The sequence below is a fragment of the Lagopus muta genome, chromosome 16 (genome assembly GCF_023343835.1).
Source record: "Lagopus muta isolate bLagMut1 chromosome 16, bLagMut1 primary, whole genome shotgun sequence".
Classification (NCBI taxonomy): Eukaryota; Metazoa; Chordata; class Aves; order Galliformes; family Phasianidae; genus Lagopus; species Lagopus muta.
In genome coordinates this window covers 7,161,434-7,181,741 of record NC_064448.1, presented here as the reverse complement: position 1 = coordinate 7,181,741, position 20,308 = coordinate 7,161,434, and the positions used below count along the sequence as shown (strand labels likewise).

The window sequence follows — 20,308 nt, the reverse complement described above, 5'->3', positions numbered from 1 at the left end:
GCAAATGTACAAGGTGATAAAACCATTTGCTTAAGAACTGTTCTCATTGTATGAGAAAGCTTTAATAAGCTAAGAAAAACAAAACAACAAAACACAAAAATCTCCACTGGAATGTTTGATTTTTATCTGTATTTCATTTGTAACAAGTCTAAAGCATAGTTACATTTCCAATCCCAGAAGGGCAGAAGGTGATGGAAAAAAAACATTTACAGGGCTGATGAAAATGACGGGAGCACTGAGGTGGCAGGGCATTTAGGGAATGCTTAGTGCCTTTGCAATACCTCCCCATTCTCTTTCTTAGGGAAATATCTGGGATAAGAAACACTGCTATAGACGTACGGCTTTGGGTTTGAATGATTTCCTGGTTCTGATTAAATCCCCTGCTATCTGGCAAAAATGGTAAAGTGATCTCATGCTGCCAGCGTTCAATAAAACACGTGGATAATGCCTAAATCACTTTGCAGGCATCTACATCTGAATGAAATGCAGTAGAAGCAGCAACTTGCCAAAGTACTGCTTTACATGAGCTTCTCATTTAATCTTCACTCACATGCTCGAGAAATTCATGGGATGACAGGAGATGTTCATGAAGCACTGCAGCCTCACAAGCACAGACAGGGATGGCTGAGCTCAGGCTGTCCTGCTCCACTGCTGAAGCTTCCAAAGTCAAGGATCAGGCTTAGTCTGATCTACAGCTCTTCTGAGATGAGCTAATTTTGTGAACAGTTCCATTCCCACTCAAGGGATGTCACAAGCAATGGCCAAATGTTTTTTTCTGAGGCTTCTATTACAGCCTTAAAGTAATCATAATAGCAAATTAATAGCAGATCTACTCTGTCATTTTCCATTCTCATTGCCATCTCTGTAATGAAGAGCAACTCTACTTCTTCAAAGCCTTTTCCGTGACACTTCTCAATTTTGAATGTGCAATTAGAAATAAGTGTGATAACTTTTGGCACTCTAGCTGTGGTCTGTAGGCTACTGGCCTCCCTCTGTGCTAGGCTCAGTGCTAGTTTCTGTTTTCAGCTTCTTAAAATTGACCTCCAAACTAAACCGTAACTGTCATCTTGGACATCATTCTTTCAAAAACAAACATATGTTTATATGTACCTTCCAGATCTATTATAAATTAAAACCCCAAGATAAACTCTATGTTATGTGAATGAGACAAAAGAAATTTACATAGAAGGAGAATCCACAGGACACATTCAGTGAGAGGGGCAAAAATATTTCTACAACCTCTTCTTTGTTCTGATAGTGTCCATGGCCAAGTTTTCAATTTTTCTCCACTGAATGATTCATCTCTATTACCAGTATTTTCAAAATTAAATGGAAGAGGAGGAATGTGTTCATTCCCCTGCTGGGTTTAATAATCTTCCAGAAATTGTTTCCTGTTTACTTGGAAATCCCCACCTCCATACTGTGATTTAAACACGTTCACCCCGTTAACTTAAAAACAAAACCTAGATGATGCTGTATAGTTTTTGTCTTGCAGTCATAAAGCAATTTGTAATAAATGTTTTTTCAGAGAGAAATTTCTTGGAAATGTGCATATGTTCATAGCTCCACGTTGCTTATTTAGATCGTATGTTATTACTGAACAACAAACTGTCATTCAGTTTTTATTTATGTACCACATCTGATGACTGATGGCAGCTTCTCATTCAACAACCACTATACTGGTGCTCAAATACAAATCTTAATGAAGCCATCAATAACCCCATTTATGGACCTGTGCTACTTTGTTTCATGGTATGGGCCAGCACTCAACTATGAACAGTCAGTGTACATCATTTCACACAGCAAAATCTTGAGTGTATTTTCAAGACAAAATATTAAAAATACTTAAATTGCTTTCCCAGCCAAAATGTTATGTGTGAATTCCTGTGGCTTGGCAGGACGAAAGGGAAAGAAATTTCCCTTTAACTTCCTCAAGGAATAAATTTGCACAATAGCTTCAAGATTTTATTTACGTAGCATATATCAAACTATTCTTATATAAAAGCATTAGCTCATACAAGTCGGTGTGTTCAGTGTTAGCTTTTGTGAAGAGAATTCATGTAGAAGACAGCAATATCCTGTGGCCTGAGAGCAGCTGGTAGCTGGGTTTTCAGGCAGGACTGAGCTTTCTCACACTCTCTTTAGCTCTTCATAAAGGTCTAAATTTTTCTAAATGAACATTACATTTGTTTGATTAACTGGAGCCTGTGTGGGCCCAATTTGCATATGTGTTAAATTTCTACTGCTAAAGCTCTCGGGAGTACCCAGCTCTCCATGTTTCAAAAGGCTGTAACGCAGAGTTACACAGCCCTTGGGACAGAGAGGAACACCATTCCCTTGCTGAATCAAAGTCAGGAAAGAGATGGAATAAAGCATAGGGTGTACAAATTTAGCACATCTTCCTCTCCATGCACCTAATAGCCTTGATAGATCCCTGAGAGAAGGCAGCAGTGGAGATGCTCAAGTATTTGGCATCCAGACAGGTACTGTGAAAGTCCACAGCCTGGAAAGACACTGGTAGGAAGCAGCAGACAAGACCAAGCACTTGTTAGCTGGGGAGCCTCCATTCACGTCCCCTTTTTAAGTCTATGCTGAAGCACTTGGTCTAACTGCTGGCTTTCCTCTCATTTCCCTTCTCAGATGAGATGGAGCAGTCTCCTGCAGTGCGTTCTGACTACTTGGTCTCAGGGATTAGAACTCCACCAGTGAGGAGAAACAGCAAACTGGCGACACTGGGCAGGATCTTCAAACCCTGGAAGTGGCGGAAAAAGAAAAATGAGAAGTTAAAGCAGACCTCTGCAGGTACGATGAGAGCAGTCTGACACTGCACGAAGCAAAGCTCAGCTTGGGAGAAATGTGCTTGCACAGAAATACTAGTGATGACCTGATCTAAATCTAATTTGGAGATCTCAACATGTTATAGATTTATAACATTTAAAACTAGAAAACACTCATATATGCAGGCTTCCTGTATAGTACAATGTCATACATTTAGAAGAAAAGCTAAAAATATGAGTGAAGCACAAACCTTGACATAGACTGCTTTCATGGAGTGTCCTTTCTCCAAATAGACTACATTTATGTCCCCAAGCATCATCACCCCTTTTGTTTGGGGTGAAGATTATATAGGTCACAATAACATCATGAGAAGTGACAGGAGGGAACTACAGCATGCAAAATGCCTTCCCTCAAGCAGCTGCCTGCAGTAGATAAGCCCAGCACATGCACTATACACTACTAACCAGGTGTGTCTCAGATCAGTAAGGAGACAAACTTGCCTGCTTTTTCCTCAGAGAAGATGGTGCAGTTCCCTCCACTTTTCTGATACCCTCTGGAGTGTCACAGTGAGGGACACCACCTCCTGCAGCAGCTCCAATACACCGTACCAAACAGCACAAGGCTCTAACACCACTGCTATTCTGCTCTCAGGGTGATCAGCAGCATCTTAGATCATAAATCTCAACTCTGTGTGCTTGATTTTACTGTTTTAACAAAGGAAAAAGTACAAAATTGGCTGACTGGTCCAAGTTCCCCCAAAATTCCTTGCATTTCTTTCCAAGCACACAGCACTTGAGACTAGAGAGAAATACCACATTGCAGCTCTCAGTCAGGTATGGAATACTCCACTGTAAGCTGGTGCTGTATCATGCTACTACTTCTTGCAGTGCTGGAGAAGAAAATGACAGCACGACAAGGTCGGGATGAACTCATTAAGAAAGGCCTTCTGGAAATGATGGAACAGGGTAAGTAAAAATTCTTCATCTTTTTTGATAAAAATCTTTTTTCTGTACCATAGGAAAAAGCAAAAGAAGAAAGATCAACAATCAAGTGTATAAAAAAGAAAACCTTAAGTACAAGCAGAAAAAAAAATCAGTATTAGGCTGTTAGTTTTTGTATTTTTTTTAAATCCCTCCCTGTTCCAAGCAGCCCATGCAGTTTAATTTTTTGATGTTTTTTCCACCTTGAATGCAGTTCCAGCTTGCCTGGATTTATACATGTTGTGAGTCTGAGCTGGTGGATGTATTTTATGCAATTGGTCTAAACCCAGCTAAATCCAACTGCCAAGAAAGTCAGCTACAACTGGTGCAAATACAAACTGAAACATAACAGATGCATTCAGCAGGGAAGCTTAAAAGTGCAGTCCATGACTCCCAATCTCATAAAATGATACTAATGTGATGTTTTTCAGCTGCCTTTCTGGCTTTCCATTCACGTGCAAAAGTGAAGCATTTGATAGTAGTGTCATTTTAAAGCCATCCCAAGTACAAACCAGATTCAGTAGAGGTCACTGAATGGATATGCACAAAGGACTGTGGTTCTGTGTATCACTGTTTCCAAGCCCTAGCAGATAGTTAAGGGATCTGGGTGGCTACCTGGGTGACTATTCTGCAAGACCAAGTGAGCTCTGTGTGTTTTGGACAGCATCCCAATTGCCTTTTCCATGTAAACATAGATTAAAAAAAATAAAATCCTCTTTGCTTTGAAAACTTAATAGCAGAAAGCATTGTACTGAGGAAAGATCAGCCTTTTGATTTTGACCAATCTGGTAGATAGGAATGATGTTCTTTGAAAGTAATAATTGAGTTCCATTGTATGAAACAAATGCTGTGACTATAAATAGCCTGTGGGACAGCACGCAGTGATGCTATGCTGGCGTGTAACCGAGCAACAGAAGAGTCAGAAAAAAAAAGAGTATTTTAAACAGGATTTTTTTTTCACTGCATTAAAGCAATTATCATATTATTTTATTGGATATATTTTAACATGGATTAATATGTTCAAGTTACAATACCTATCAAACCATCAGCTTATTCTAAAAGGGGCAGTTTTAGAAGGCACATTTTCAATGCCTTTCCCTTGAGCTTTCTGTCTCTCATTCTGCAAACTAGTTGTCCTATCAGCATATCAGCACCACCTGATAGAAAAAAATACACCCTGTATCTGCTGGGAGTATTGAATTTCCCCATAACCTATGAATTTGAAATCATGGATGTCTGAGCATTGCAAAACAGCAGTAAATAAAACAGCAAAGCACAGAGCTCCTCTAAACACCAAACCAGCTTACAGTACCACCCTGTGCCCAGAAAGGAAGAGCAGCTAACAGTCAGCTGAAGGACACTGCAGCAGCCTCCAAGTTATTTTTCTTTACACAAAGTGCTGTGAATCTCCAGGGTTATTTTATTATATTATCAGCAGAAGTAGCTTATTAACCGGTATCAAAAATTGACCCAAATAATTCTCAGTAAATGATTAGTGCCCTACTTGGACTGAGCTGAAGTGGCAGCAGTTTCAAGGCTAAGTCCTCATTTATGCAGTAAGTTGCAATTGTCAGAGCAGCAGTACTAAGCTAAAAAGACTGCTGTAAATCCTTAAATCTCTCTATTTCATCAGGCTCTACTCTTCTTCTAGATACATGGTTACTGCTCACTTTCATAATCAGTCTGAACCATGATGAAGCTCTAGTCTGAGAAATCTGTAGATCTGCTTCATGCAGTTACAACGTCACGCTCCAGCTTCACAGCATAAGGTCTGTCAGGCAGCATTTTGGACCATACTGCTGGCTCAGAGCAAGCCACTGAGCTAGCACAGACTGCATCAATCTGCGAGCAGCCCAGGGTGAAGTTGTGCCATCCTTGCTTTGGGGATGAGTCATCCTAACAGGTTATGTCACCCTGTCTCCTCGCACAACCCCAAAACACAGCTGCCCAGCCACGCTGCACAGCCAAATCTGTGGCTCATACATGGCAAATACCAAGCTGCCCTTGGAACCTCCTGAACCTGCCATACAGCTTCACTGTAGCTTACAGGGTATGGGTCTGGCACACAGTGGGATTCTTTCCCAGATAAATCACAGCCCCAATTCTTCTGGTTACTTTGCAATTCCCAAGACTCTGCTGCTTTCTGTACCAGGGTATGTGCTTTCTCCCATCCTCAGACTTTCTCTAAACCACGGTGTTGGGAACCACTGCCAATCAAAGCAGAATGTCCACTTTGCTCTGTGCACAAGCTGCTCATTTCTGACAAGGAGCATCACTTCTCTGAGTTTCAGATGTTCCTCAATAGAAATTCTTCAGCAAGGCTGTCTCCTTGTCAATACTCCGTTAGTCATTACGTTCTCATCGGCCAGGATCTGAAGGAGCTCATGTCTCTGTCTGCAGCTCTATTGTGGCACAGCTGTCAGCAGCCTGCCTTTCTGAAGGATGTGAGAAACGTGTGAAGCAGAGTTACCTTGAAAACACTGAGGGAACTTCCCCCAGTATTTCTCCCCTTTGTGAGCACAAAACGAACCAGGTGGAGCTCTGCTTACAGCAATGGGAGGTAAGGGCTGCCTGTCAAGTAACAGAGGCAGCTGTTAATATACCAATGATTATGTATAGGCTGCCTTCCCAATGAGCTGAAATGTAGGCAATGAACTTTTTCCCCCTCCCCTTCCCTGTATCATAGCAACTGTGCTACTGCAGGGACTATTTTAAGAACAGTAACTTTTCACCAAACGTGATTATGAGGCAGACTGAGCTCAGTGTACAAAAATACTGCATCCGTTCCGCAGCATCTCTGGGCCAAAATCTGATACCCTTACCCTAAAGGGCAATAAATTATTCTGCAGATTGCCCAAATTGTATTAAAAAGGGATAGCTGTGAGTGCTAGCTGGTTTTCAATCAATGTTGAAGAAACCTGCCATGATATCATTGCAAGGAAACAGCCCTGTCAGGGGCTTCCAGAAAGGAGGGTATAGGGCTGAGAAATAAGATTTAGAAGTCAGGGGTGGACAGCAGGCATGTCCATCAGCATGGACAGATGGCAAGAGTGGGAAGTAATTGCTTTGCTTTGCAACGGTGACGTTGATCTTGTGAATTTCTGAGAGTTGGGCAGTAAAAGGATAGTTTGTATTCTGAGGAATCTTGCTTGAATAGGGGAATACAAGAAAAGCTTCAGTCATCAAGATGCATACAGCTGCAGGGATCACTGGCACAGAAATCTTTCAGAGTAAGCAAAGAGAGCAGTTTCTAGGTCTGCATGAGGAGGGATTTGAATACCTGATCAGCTCAATTATACAAGACATGCTTTTTGAAGCTGAGTATCCAGTGCTGTGCCCAAAATCTACAGCTGGGTAGAGAATACTAGCAGTCCTGCCAGCATTACTGCTGGGCAGCTGGAGAGCAGGGTCCTGCACATGGAGCCTGGCATGACCCTGACATGTCACAGCAACCTGTGCTCATGCTGCACTGTGAGCTCTGCTCAGAGAAGGAATTGCCTCCCTCCAGAGCCCTTTGATTTCCCATGTTCATGCTTATCTTCCACACAGCAGGTGCTTCCAGAGCACAGTGGTCTCCCTGTATATGCACAGTGCCTAATTAACCAGGTTGCTGGACATGCACAGAAAAAGATGTCTAGAAAATTGGGTGGATGTTAGTGTCCAGATGGGCTGGTATCCATGAGTTTCACATTACAGATGCTCAGTACTTTCAGAAATCAAGTGCTTCTCTAAAAGAAACCTCAGACCCTGACTACTTTGAAATTACTACAGCTTTGAGACTCACTCTGCTAGAGAGGATAGCAGGGAGGTTCAGCTTTCACTGCTCATCGTTTAATTAATAATAAATGATTTGGTGTTGTAGATACTGAAGGAAAAGCCTGCACTGGTGATGATGCCACAAGAGCAACACAGAGTGACGCTCCAGCTTGTGTACCTGTGTGCCAGGCACTCGACTCTGAAGAGATGCAGCAAGAGAGTACAACAGCAGCCACGACAGATGTAACCTCACTTAGTGAAGAGCTGCATTTGGATGAGCTGAAAGAAGATGCAGGTATTGAATAAAAATGTTTCAAAATATAATAAGATGTTAAAAGACATTTCTGCTCCGCAGCTGCATGAGGAGTCAAATATGTTAGTGTGGTGGACAGCCAGAACACCTCATTCAGCTCAGCAGCCACATACTGAGTTAGCACTCGTTATTTTTTATAACAGTGATTTTGAGACTGCTACCAAACTGAGGGACCACACAAATCTTCACATAATGGGATTAGTTGGATTATGAGACAATCCAGTCTTGGCATGGTGCTCTTTTGGAATTAGCAGTGACTGCTGTGAACATGAAACAAGTTTCTCTCAAAAAAAAATTTCTCAGACTTCTCTGCCAAGGCTGAAGTTGTCTGTCCTGGCTTGAGGAACAACATTCAGTGCACAACTTCTATCTACGTCAACACCCTGCAAACACAAGTGCAGCTCAATGCTGCAAGTACAGATAAGCTAAACCAAGTCCTTCTCGTGGAACTGTGCTTTGGCAAACAGGAGTGGCGAGGGACAGCTGCAGGGTGTTCCACTGACTTCCTGACAGACAGCTTTTCATCCTCAGGTTATGGAATGAAGGTCACGGACAGGACTATGAGGAAACATTTATAGAGCTCATGTTTGTTTAATACACAGACAATTAACTCCTTAGGCAGAAGCAGGGCAGCTTTGCCCACGTAACCCAGCTGGTGGGTGTGGGGACAAGCTCAAGGGAAAGATTTCTACTTAGTAGCAAGGTGGCATTTTGACCAGTGGCTCTCCGTAAGCAATTGTCTACTCTGCCAAGGAGTCTTGAGCCCTTGGACTATTTTCAGCAGGAAATGTTCACTCTGCAGTATGAAATCTGTTAATAGGTTTGTGTGCTCAAGACTCAGGTCTGCCTTCAGACTCTGACTCAAACATGCTGTTATTAACAAAAACAATGACAGAAAGAAAAACAAAAAACAAACAAACAAAAAAAACCAGAAGCAAAGCTTTCTTTTCTGGGGCCATAAAATGATTTTTAGACAACAGTACATGATATTTCTGTGATACTACTCTGAACACAATCAAGTTCAGAAGGTGTGTTTGAGGCTGAGCATTTTTCAGGTCCACCTTCCCTACCTGCATCGTCCCACTGTGGCTGCTCACTGCACTTGCACTGAGCATCCCCTCTTATCACAGGGAGTGAAATTACTGCCAGAATAAAGTACCATTCAACTCAAGGAAAAGCATCCAAATATGACTGATTTTCTTGGCAAGCCACTAACATCTTTCTTCCTCAATTTTTCTTTCCTATTTCACGTCTTCCATACTTGTAGGAATAAAAATACAAACTGATGTCAGCCTAGAACAAAGCATTTCCCTATAAATATATATTAAAAAGGAAATTAGTTAGTAATTTTGGTAACTATCACATAAGGAGGCTTTCCTATCAAGTCACATTTGTGTATTTATTCTAATTTCCTGTCATTCTTGAATGACAAATACTCATTCCTCCTCTTCTAGGCACATTTATTCATCTGTTAGTCAACAAATTAAATGCTATTATCTTGCCAATGCTATTGTTTCCAACTGTTCTGGTGCTTCCCCATGCACTCTGAATACCAGGATGCTGAGAGAGAGTGTGAGCTTGTATTCCAAATAAGGCATAAAAAGCAAGCCAAGAAAATGTTTGTGATGTGGCAGCTGTGAGTACCCACTTCTCTGGGTTTTTAGGAGATGGTCTAGAATGCTTTGGAGGGAAATGTACTTTGTTTAGACAATCCAGGCTGCTAAAAGTTGGGGATTTACCATTTCTCCAGCCCAAACAGTCTGGACAGCTCTCATGCTAAGGGGAAACTCTTATCTCCCCACTTGGATCAGTGCTTTACCTGCTGGGCTGGGACAAACAACCTTCATGGCTACTACTCAGCCCATGGTGTCAGGATGCATCGTTTGGAAGGGACCTGCCCAAGTTGCTCAGACCTGCCTGTGGGTCCCCATATATGCCAATACAAAGATCATTGCACAGGTCTAAGCACTGCTGGAATCAGATATTAATTTTAGACTAAATCACTAAAATTTCACCTATGTCCTCCTCCAGTTTCATGCCTTTTGGGATCTATTTCCCTGCGCCCTTATCACAGACAGGTCAATTTAACAAACTGCTCAGTCATTTAGCCTCTACCAACTGGAAAAGCTAGGTGCTTTTGCCATCTTTCAGGGGACAATCCTGAAATGAGTGCTGTTTCACCATCTCAAATTATGGCTTTGGTGACTGCATTTTTTTAATACTTCACCCATTCTGTGCTCTATGCTAGCTGCTGAGATTCTCTGGTAAATCTTTTTTTATGACAGACTTTTCTTGGTTGCCAACTTTATCTTCAGAAAAAAACTCATTAGTTCTGGAGTCAGGTACAGTAAGAGATGGCAAGATGCAGGCTGATGTAATGTATTAATCGAGAAAAAAATATATTGTGAACAACTGGAAAACAAGCTTTCATGCAATATTACAAGTTTAATACTCCTTGCCCTTTGCTGACATGTTCCTAGCACAGACAAGGAGTCACCCAATAACACCACAACACTGCAGCTGCACTGCTGTAGGAAAATCCATTGCAGTTCTCAGAAGTTGCTTTACCTTGCTGTCTTTGTTATTGAGAAAAGGAAAATTGGCGTTAGGGAAGGAATGGGGAGTAAAGGAGGCTCACAAATTTTTCTCAGGAGCATAAGAACTAACATTTCTTCAATATCCTCATACATTTTATTCTTCACCTGCCTCAGCTGTTTGGCTATTTCACAGAACAATTTTTTTTGGCACAGTGAAGAAGTGCTTCTAGCTGAGTACCATGTGTTCTGTTCTTCTGAGTGTTCCTGGCATTGTCTCCTGGCTGATCAGTATTATTAACTTCATTTTCCATTAATTTTACTCATCTTCTTACTAGCCAAGAAACCTTCAGCACCCAAGGAAGAATTGGAAGATGCCAGTCTGCCAGCATCTGAAGACAGTCCACAAGCCTTACTTGCACCTGAAACCACAGATTCTCCCCAGAAACCGACAGAAGGAAATCCAGTGCAGCTTCCCAGCCCTCCATTGCTCCCAGCTCCACCACCTAAGGCAATCTCCAAAATCACAAAGAGTGTCACAGGTCAGTCATTGCCAGTCAGTACAGACTTTCCCAATCTCTTATACACTGTTCACTTATATAGTACAATTTTTTTTTCTTACATCCATTTGCAAGGCGTGTGTTTGCAAGCTACTGTGAATCAGGCTAGTTGCAGTGAATGAATAGAATGCTAATGAATTCCCTGAACTGAGTAATCTGGATGCCAGATAAAAACACACTGATCTTTGTACTTTACATATCTATCTGTGGATTATTTGTTTTGCACTAAACACATGTAAAACATATCAAACCAACTGCAATCATCTGCTGAGTCAGATGCTCATATTGATATGACATAAATCATGAGGAAGGTTCTAATTTTTATCCCTTATTTTTAACCTAGAATCCTGCTGCATAACAGTAAAATAGCCAAAAGAAAGTTCAAGTGAGTAGGCTTTGTAGAGGTTTCTGTCTTAAGGTTATGCTCTAGTTCTAAACTAGAGCTATGAAATCCGGTCTAATTACACAGAATGCACAGAAGTGATATACCTGGCTCCCACAACGCAATACTCCATGCCAGACTTCAGTGAATGTTTCAACAGCAGTTCCTCTGGGCCTGATTTTCTAATGTATTGCCAATGTTACTACATTTTCCAACATTCTGGCACTACAGAAGGGGTGTTAAAGTGAATATGATTTTAGTTTCTTCCAATTTTAGGGACCCCTACATATGGTAAAGGCAGTTAAAAGGGCCTTACTGCAAATTAGAATCAAGTCTTGACATCTAAATGCCAGACCTGTTGGGTATTTAGACTTTTAAATGACAGCCATTATCTCAGCCCTGATTTGCATCCCCACTGACACAAAGAACAGGGTTTTCAAAGTCACCAGGAAACAAAATATCAGAGAGACACTGATCAGACTACTGGAACTCACAGAAAACACAGGGGGTTTTCTGTCTTTTTGAGGAAAATCACAAGTATTTGTTTCCAATGAAAAATGTTCATATTTCGTCCACACCTAAAGGCCATAAGAGTTTAAGTGTGACCTAGATTCAAGATGCTTCTTGGAGCTATTGCTCAGATTCTCTCACCATTCTCTGCTATAGGTCAAGCTCTAGCTTTCCTCTTCCACCTTGCAATATAAACTAGACAAACCAGGACTCCCCTTTGTCACTGCTCAACTGATAAGAGAGACATTCTGTGTTGGATTTAGGCCATTTGGAAAACCTAACTTGTAGAGAGTAACAAGGTTATGGACCCACTATATGCTTAACAGCACTTTGAGTTTAGATATTTTGCTGCTTAGCCTAAGTATTTCCTCTAACATCTGGGATATTTTGAGTTTTGCCATTTAATTTTCACATAAATATTCCACAAAGAACAACTCTTGGTTTTCTCAATGGCTGCAGTAACTATGGACCTTTATCCAATGGTCATTATACATTTGTTTATTTTTGTTTGCAAGTAGAGGCAGTGGCAAGTTAAAACTAAACAAATACTGTCAGTGAGTGAAAGGGGATACAAATGTATGGGAAGAGACAAACAAAGAGCTATTAAAAAAGAAAAGGAACAAAGAGGTTGAAAAGCTCTTTTGTGTTTGTTTTTTTTCCCATTTAACAATGCTGGAGATGTTGTTAGCAAAGGAGTGAGGAATGAGCCAAGCACCAATTAATCACAGAGAGAGGGGGAACAGGGCAAGGTGCCAAGACATCACTTTGCAAGATTATTCACTGAACAGCTGTTATTAGATTGAATAAGGTGTGATTTAAGGAAACGCAATATTGGCCCAAGCTGCAATGAGGACAAAATTGGCTGCTGGCCCATTTCAGAAACAAGCAAATATGAAGATAAAGCAAAGTGTCCTCTCTTCCTGCTTTGGGGTTGAGCTGAATGCAGGGTTCTAGCTCTGAGAAAACGCAGCAACCCTCTCCTATTGAGCAGAGGTGGAAAACGAATTCAGAAGTATTTCCACAGGAGCACATGATCAGAATTGCTACTTGAATGCCGAACAAACATCTTTGCTTAGCAGAAGGTGGCTGTCCTGTGGGTGCAGAATGTCCTGATCAGCTCCAGGCTAGGAAGGCACCTCATTGCCAAGGCTCTGCACATCGGATGCCTAGAGACTTGAAGAAATGCTCCTGTGCTTTCAGACATTTTCAGATTTTTGATAGTGTAGTTTTTAGATTGGCTTGACCTCTGCCTCCTGGAGGTATAAAGAGATAGATTCAACAACTCTGGGCACTGATAAGAGTTCTGGGTCAGACGGAGAGAAATGTGCAAAAATGTCTTCTTAAAATCAAAAAATGATTTAGGCCTCTCTTAGAATATGAAAGCAGATTGGCATCAATGGTAAAATCTTGCTCTCTTGTCTACCCTTTAAATGTGAAAAAGAGACTGGGCTTATTGTTCTTATGCTTTCAAAGTTGACGTTTGAATTTGGTTGTGGATACAGGAGCTCTCCTTCCCAACCCAAAGTGGTTTTACTGTTGCCCTCATTAATTCTGCTCTCCTACCTCAAAAACAGTAAACACGTTCTGTGAAAACAAATTCGTACAATACCTGTATAAGCTGTGTCAGTTTAAATTCCTGTCTACAACACTAGATGGCAACAAGAGAAAAGCAAAGTCCTTTTGCATGAAGATGTCAGGTTGCCTTTTTGCAACCAGACCGAACTGTTGCAATAACCACCACCATATGCCAGGAAGTTTGGGACTGAGCTATGTGGAAAAAAGGGAAAGGAAAAGAGAACTGCAAAACAGAAAAACTAATCAGCATCTTTTCAGCCTAAGTGTTCAAGTATCTCAAGAATGCAAAACTACCAAACTTACAACCAGGGAAACATCTGCTGTGTTTTGGACTCAGGTGCTAGAGAATTTATGCATTAAAATCTAGCTTCCAGTAAAATGCTTATACCAGATTAAAAAAAAAATCTGAATTGAGATGTAAAACAAACAAACATGTTAGCTTGTCCTTTTCTTCTTATTCATTTCTTGGTGCTCAATACCACATCTTTCATTTGGATTTCATTTGGCAAGTTTTGTTATGTGAATGTTACATTACAATAATTTTGGCATTTCCTCAACTGGCATATGAAAGACAGGGGTCTGATCAGTGCAGTCATCACAGAAGAGCAGACAATAGACACTGGTACATTTTGTCCTGACTGTCAACCGCAGTGCATAAATTTTAATATAATCTGCCAGAGTCCAGCAGAGAAAGTGCTAGAATGGAAAGCCACCACAGTACAGGACATCAGTAGCTAACAAGAACAGCACTGACCATCAAGATTGCACTGGGCTGGGAAAAGGAGAATATGACTGTGTGGGAGAAAAGGGATGTGGGGTAAGCATCTATTTTGCTACATCAAAGATGCAGACCTGCATAGCATGAGTCTTTTGAATTCAGATGGCTACTCAGCTTAACCAGTTACCTCTTAGCAAGAACCAAACATCACTATTTTCTTCTATCAGATTAATTTCAGTGCAGGCTCTTTGCACAAAAATCCAAGTATTGCATGACCTTTTACCCTCCTGTATTTTGACAGCAGGAAGCGACACAGATGACCCAGCCATGAAGTCTCCTCCTTCCGCTATCCTGAAGAATTACGTAGTTGTTGGCTCCTCTCAAATCTCAGGACAAGCTGGCCTCTTCCATTCCTCTGGCCAGAAAAGCTCCGAGTCGCACGTCAGAGGACAGGTAACAACGCCGACTGGCTCCCCTCACCTGGCTGCTGTCCACCTGCCTTTACCTCCCAGCAGAGTCATTGAAGAACTCCACAGGGCTCTGGCCACCAAACACCGGCAGGACAGGTACCTGCAGCCTCTTGGCTACATGGGTGCATGAGGAGTCATTCCACTAAATCATTTCTCTTGGTAAACACCCTTATCCTGTTTTTTAGCATTTTAACCACTTCTGCAGCTCGCCTTCATCTTCTTGAGGTCACTGCTTTGAACATGGTAGGTTTTCAAGCAGGTAGAAAGAGTTAATAATCTTTGGCCCACTGCAAAAGAAACTCTTCCAAACATATCAAGGCAGAGTAACTAAGGCAAACTGTCCTGTAAATATATCTGAGAAATGTTACTATCTCAGTATGTCTCTTGGATTATACATGAGCATATAGAGTATACATTTTCTAATACAAATGCTTTTGTGGGTGTACGTTGGGTACTTTATCTGGTTTTCATTATGAACCCTCCTCTGTATTAGAGAAAGACAGAAATAACCAGTGAAGTTAGTAACATTTCTCAGCTCCATAACATCTACTGTTGTGGAGAAGAGATTCATTCAGTATTATTTCCATGCCCTTTATCATGATCAGAAAATATCAGGAAGAGAATACTTCGTGTCATGTGTGTTTTATGTTAGGGGTATGCACCTGCGTGTTTTCCTTTAATCAGTACAGCACAGCACAGCACGTGATTATATATCAAACAAATACATTAGTCTCTGTACCTTATTATTACCCTTCTGTACCTTATGACAAACCTAGACCTCTGTGCTCATTATTGTCAGCAGTCTTGAGGATGCCATCCCCTGTTCTCCCATACTGAACTCTCTGTCCTGGCTTTTATGAGCTACAGGCCATGCTAGTCATTTTCATATAGTGATAAGTTCCTACTGTGGCACTAAAACAGTGTTTTGTAAAAACTGGGCTCGACCTTCCACCCACAGCTTCCATGGAAGAGAAAGCAAAGGCTCTCCAAAAAAAAGAGTGGATGTCCGTCCATCCAGAACGTCTAGCATTGAGCGCAACAAAGAAAAGGAGAACTCCCTGAATTACAGCAGTGATACAGAAAATAAGAGGAATTCAGTTAAAGAGTCGGATGAGAACAAAGAAAACATGATAATGAACTCAGAGCTTAAGGAAGACTCTGTTTTTTATCAGGATGAGGAAGTTTTGAATGACTCCATTATTTCTGGTAAGGAAAGTCACTTATTTCATTGTATACTATTGAAGCCTAATGTAATGTTCTATAAAACAACAGAAAATACTGAGCACTATAAATTATTCTGTGTGGTAGCACAACACAAATCCAAAGTTATAACATAAATCCAAATCATACAGGGTTCCAGCTGCAAAGTGTCTGAGGTGGCTGCAATGGATGAATACTTGGCAAGCTAGGCAACACAGTGGCTCAGACTGTGGATTCCTACTGTGGAGTGCTTATATGACCCAGAAGAAAGCAGCTTCAGAGATATGATGCTGCCCATTCATATGGTGCAAGCTGGAATGTAAGCAAGGCATTTCTGGTCTTGACACTGAATGGCACTGCTTCTGTCAGCATTCATTCAAATGCCTCTATTTGCATTTTAGAGAGAATGAGAGATGCAGAAGTGGCAGGAATAACACCAGAATAATTCACTAAAAGTTCTTTCTAGTTTTAAAAATCTAGGCAGGTTTGAAAATCAGGATATAAATTATCAATTAATCCAGAGTTACTTTATGATTACTGTACTGTGTTTTCACATCACCAAATTAGTCATTGCTACCCTGCATGTAGCTTTGAACTGGTAACAGATGCAAGCAAGGTCCTTGCATTAGTGTGCAGTATTTGCATTTGCCTTTTGCTTGATAGAATGAACAGTAAACATACAAGAAAATAAATGTCAGGATTCAATTGAGTTAAAACAGGAACTTTTATTGGGAACCTGCAGAGACCAAGCATGAAAAAGGTATGAGTTCTCAAAACATTTGTTGTCCTAGCTGAGCTGCCATAAATTGTGAAACAAGGCATAACCAAGATTTGGCCTTGGTAATGGGACACACTGGCATTGAACACATCATACTGACAAGGAGAAATTAATCCTTAGGAAGAAAATAGATAAAGATATTTGCATTTTCAATTTCCACTGAGATAGTGATTAGGAAGGATTTTGTCTCAAGGTGTTGACAATGGATATGGGCAAAACTGGGGCTTTGTTTCCTTTGTTCTCTCCCCCCCCCCCCCCCTTTTTTTTTTAAATTATTATTTGTTTGTTTCATTTGGTTTATTTGGTTCAATTCTGAAGCATCAAAAATGGATTTCTGCAGGAGGTGAAATAACAGAACTGGCCACCAGCGGGCCAGTCAAGGTGAGAACAGACCCTGCTGATGTACCTGAAGGGGGTAACACCATCTCCCTCCTTTCATTTTGTCTGGCAGGTATTATTTTTCAGGAATTAACCCAATTGGTCAGGCATGGGAAGCAGCTCTTCGGACTATGAGATCAGCTTAATCCAGCTCTCTTGCATTTTTATTTGGTAAAATACCCTAAAGATTAATGAGTGCATAGTGCATATGGACCATGGGAGTGGCTATAGCATAAGCCTTTTACAAATCCTAACATCTGGATGAAGTGAGCACAGCTTATCCTGTGTGGGTTGTATGCTCTCTACTCCTTTAATACTGCAGAGGGATTTGGGTTAAAGTTGAGATTTTTCAGTTATGATTTGTGTTTTTAATTTCACAGAGTAGTAGACTTTTGAAGTCTGCAGAAGAGTAGTCTGGGAATGGTCAGAGCTCGGAAGAGCAGCTGCATTTTACTTTGTCTCAATGTATTGCATTGTTCCACCTCATTTTGAAAATACAAGCTTCTAGAGAACATACTGAGATAGCTTAATTCAGCGTCTGCACTTCAGCTTCAAAAACTGACTTCTTGCAAAAAGGTGCATGCAGTCTTCTACCTGCACAGCATAAGTTTCAGCTGACTTTCAAATGGATGAGGGCAGCAGAAAACAACCCTGACTTTGTCTGAGCAAATAATCACCGTGATTGTAGCTCTTGTTCTCCCATAATCCAAACATGAGATATAGCATGACATAGCAGGTAGTTTTAGAGCATCCTGGTGAGAGCAGGAATAGTTCTGCATGCTTATACCTTAGCTGTCACTGATAAATAGGAGAATAACCACTTAGAGCACACCTCTACAATTTAAAAAACATATAGAAAAAGTGTTGTGTGCACATGTACAGCTCCCTTGTTTTCTTCTATAGAGTTCTGGACAGAGAAATCCACATGTGCTGCATGGTGTATACATATCTTGCTTTCAGTGCACACAAAATGCACTGAACTGCCTGTAAATCCACCACACAGATGGCCAGCACATGGGCAGCATGTCTATCGTGTTCAAGAGACACTGGGCTTAGTGTGCATGTGCAGTCTCTCTGCAGCAACCTCCTGGCATGACCAAATTCCCCTTAGTGCCTGTTTAAAATTTTCAGGTGAAAATGAGAGCGCGTTCAGGGATAAATGGGAAACTGTTCCTTCATGTGCTGCTTGGGTTGAGCACTGCTAACACCCATTTTTCATCCACTCCCATTGAGGTGAAGGCTTAAAAAAGCTTGACTGAGCCCCACGCCTGTGGCTTAGTAATCCAAGTGTTTCTGATGGAGACATACTCATTTAGCAGAATGCTCTGTGTGCAACAGCCAAATAATTTAACTTCTTTTACCCATCTGTTAAACACATACCTAATTCTTCACAGAGGGCTGTATGGTTTAATTTAATTAAAGCTGGCAACAGACTTCGAAAGCATTAAGAGGAAGGTGCTAAACAAGGGCACAGCTTTCAGATTCCAATCAGGGTTTTGAACTCATTCATTTTAGGTCACTGCAACTATTTAGAGACTTGCCCCTTCTTACCCAGGGATTCCATACCTACTGTCTGCCCCACTTTTGCCAAGATGCATATGTGGATGTGCTATAGATTTTTCCTCCCTGCATGAAGAAATTCAAGATCAATAGTGACAATAATAATAATGTAGTCCCCCAGATCTTGGGCAAATAAACTGCCAATATTTGAAAATGAGAATCTATTTAGGATTTAGTATCTTGCCATCCTCCAGAGCATCCCTTTTAAAGCAGACTTTAATCCTATCTCAAATGCCAAATAAAAATACCAATTAAATGTCATTTTCTTTATAAGTGAGATGACCTTTCTTAGAAAAGGTGAAACCTTTTTTTTTTTTTTTTTTAAAGGGCCACAAAACACAACCACTGTTAAAGTAAAAAGGTACCAAACCAAAAAACAGCTATTGCATACCATGCTCCCAAGATTAAGCAGATTGATGGTTTAACTGCAGCTCCTGAGTACTCTGGCAACATCCATCTGACTGGTGCTACTCTGCACTGAGAATTTTCTGACTGCTGAAGTCCTGGACTGGACCATAGAATGGCCAGGACAGCACAGCAGAGGCGTATAGGACTCTGGTGTAAATTTACTTGCTGCAATGTACCTGTAATTAATTACTAGAAGACTGCAGTCCTTCCAGGGTGACTCAGCAGCTCACTGAGCTTTAATAGCACTTCCATTTTCCTCTCTGCACACCATAAGCAATCCACTCCTCAGCAGATAGAGACTTCGCTTCAGGCTTCTAATCTGCATTTGAGAATGAAGACTGATTTCTTTGTAAGCAGTTAGAGTTCACAGTCTTTTTGTGGTATACCTTTCCAAACACACAGCAAAATGGTTGTATAAGCTCAGTGGTCCAGTTTTCACTTGCTTAGCCTGCTTAAGCCTGAAGAGCTACAACAAGAGATACAGATACACCAAAGCTCAGGCGATTCCTTCCAGTGAAAGAGTGCTTCAAATGTCACCAGCAGGACAGCATCAAGGACCAAACATTCTGCACATTAAGAGCAGTAAACTCATGAAAACAGGTTCTGCATGTCTTCCTTGAAGAGCTCTTTTGTAATGGCAATATTGTAGATCATCTTTTTTTGATAGAAAACACGTGTTAGTACATTTAACAGTAAGCAGAACAGGACATGCAATCACAATAAGTATCTATGCTCTGTGTTGCCCAATTAACTTGCTAACATTCTGGAAAGTGCCACAAAATATTATTTTCTTTCATTCTTTGGAATATTTTCCCCTGCTCTCTTCAGAAGAAAAAGCCTAAAGTGAAGAGTATACCATTGATTTGCAATTCTGTTATGATGCATTGTCACCTCGGACAGCATGCAGATACATGTAATGGCTTACATGCAATGCTATACACAGTGTTAGTGTCTGCTAACACAGTTTTGGTTTTCTATGTCTGAAAGAACAATGACATTAAAAAGCCATAATTAGATGTAAAATAAAAATAGAGTGACCAACTCTGACTGTCTCAGTTACCATTTCCTATTGCTTGTTTATGCCTGGTCACCCAGAGGGGAAGATGCACATATTCTGGCCACCTGTTGCTGAGCCATCCCATCTTTCTGCAAAGGAACCACTAAATGATTCATGGCACAGGGTTTGCTCTCAGCTATAGGGATGCTCAGAGGTCTGAGACAAGATGCACAGCCTTTGATTTCTGAACTAAAGGTGTAAGTCATATCTCAGCTGCAAATAATTTTCTCCTGAAACCATTGCTTGCTTATGAAGGCCAGTAAAGACAACAGAGGACTACAACCCTTCTGCATTTGTAAGCAGTTTATTGTCAGAGCCCTAACCACAAGCACAGTTGTATCACTGCTTATA

General features: G+C 41.0%; 1 protein-coding gene across 3 annotated transcripts in view; it reads left to right on the top strand.

The window, feature by feature from the left end:
• Positions 1-20,308, top strand: part of PHACTR3 (phosphatase and actin regulator 3) — a 94,809-nt gene that overhangs the window by 47,143 nt on the left and 27,358 nt on the right. For 2 of the 3 annotated variants that reach the window (XM_048962774.1, XM_048962776.1), the window contains exons 2-7: positions 2,641-2,802; positions 3,666-3,743; positions 7,621-7,809; positions 10,700-10,903; positions 14,408-14,672; positions 15,535-15,782. In XM_048962774.1, the coding sequence (XP_048818731.1) occupies positions 2,641-2,802; positions 3,666-3,743; positions 7,621-7,809; positions 10,700-10,903; positions 14,408-14,672; positions 15,535-15,782 (1,146 nt within the window). The remainder of the gene's footprint in view (positions 1-2,640; positions 2,803-3,665; positions 3,744-7,620; positions 7,810-10,699; positions 10,904-14,407; positions 14,673-15,534; positions 15,783-20,308) is intronic. The other variant, XM_048962775.1, reaches the window with a different exon arrangement.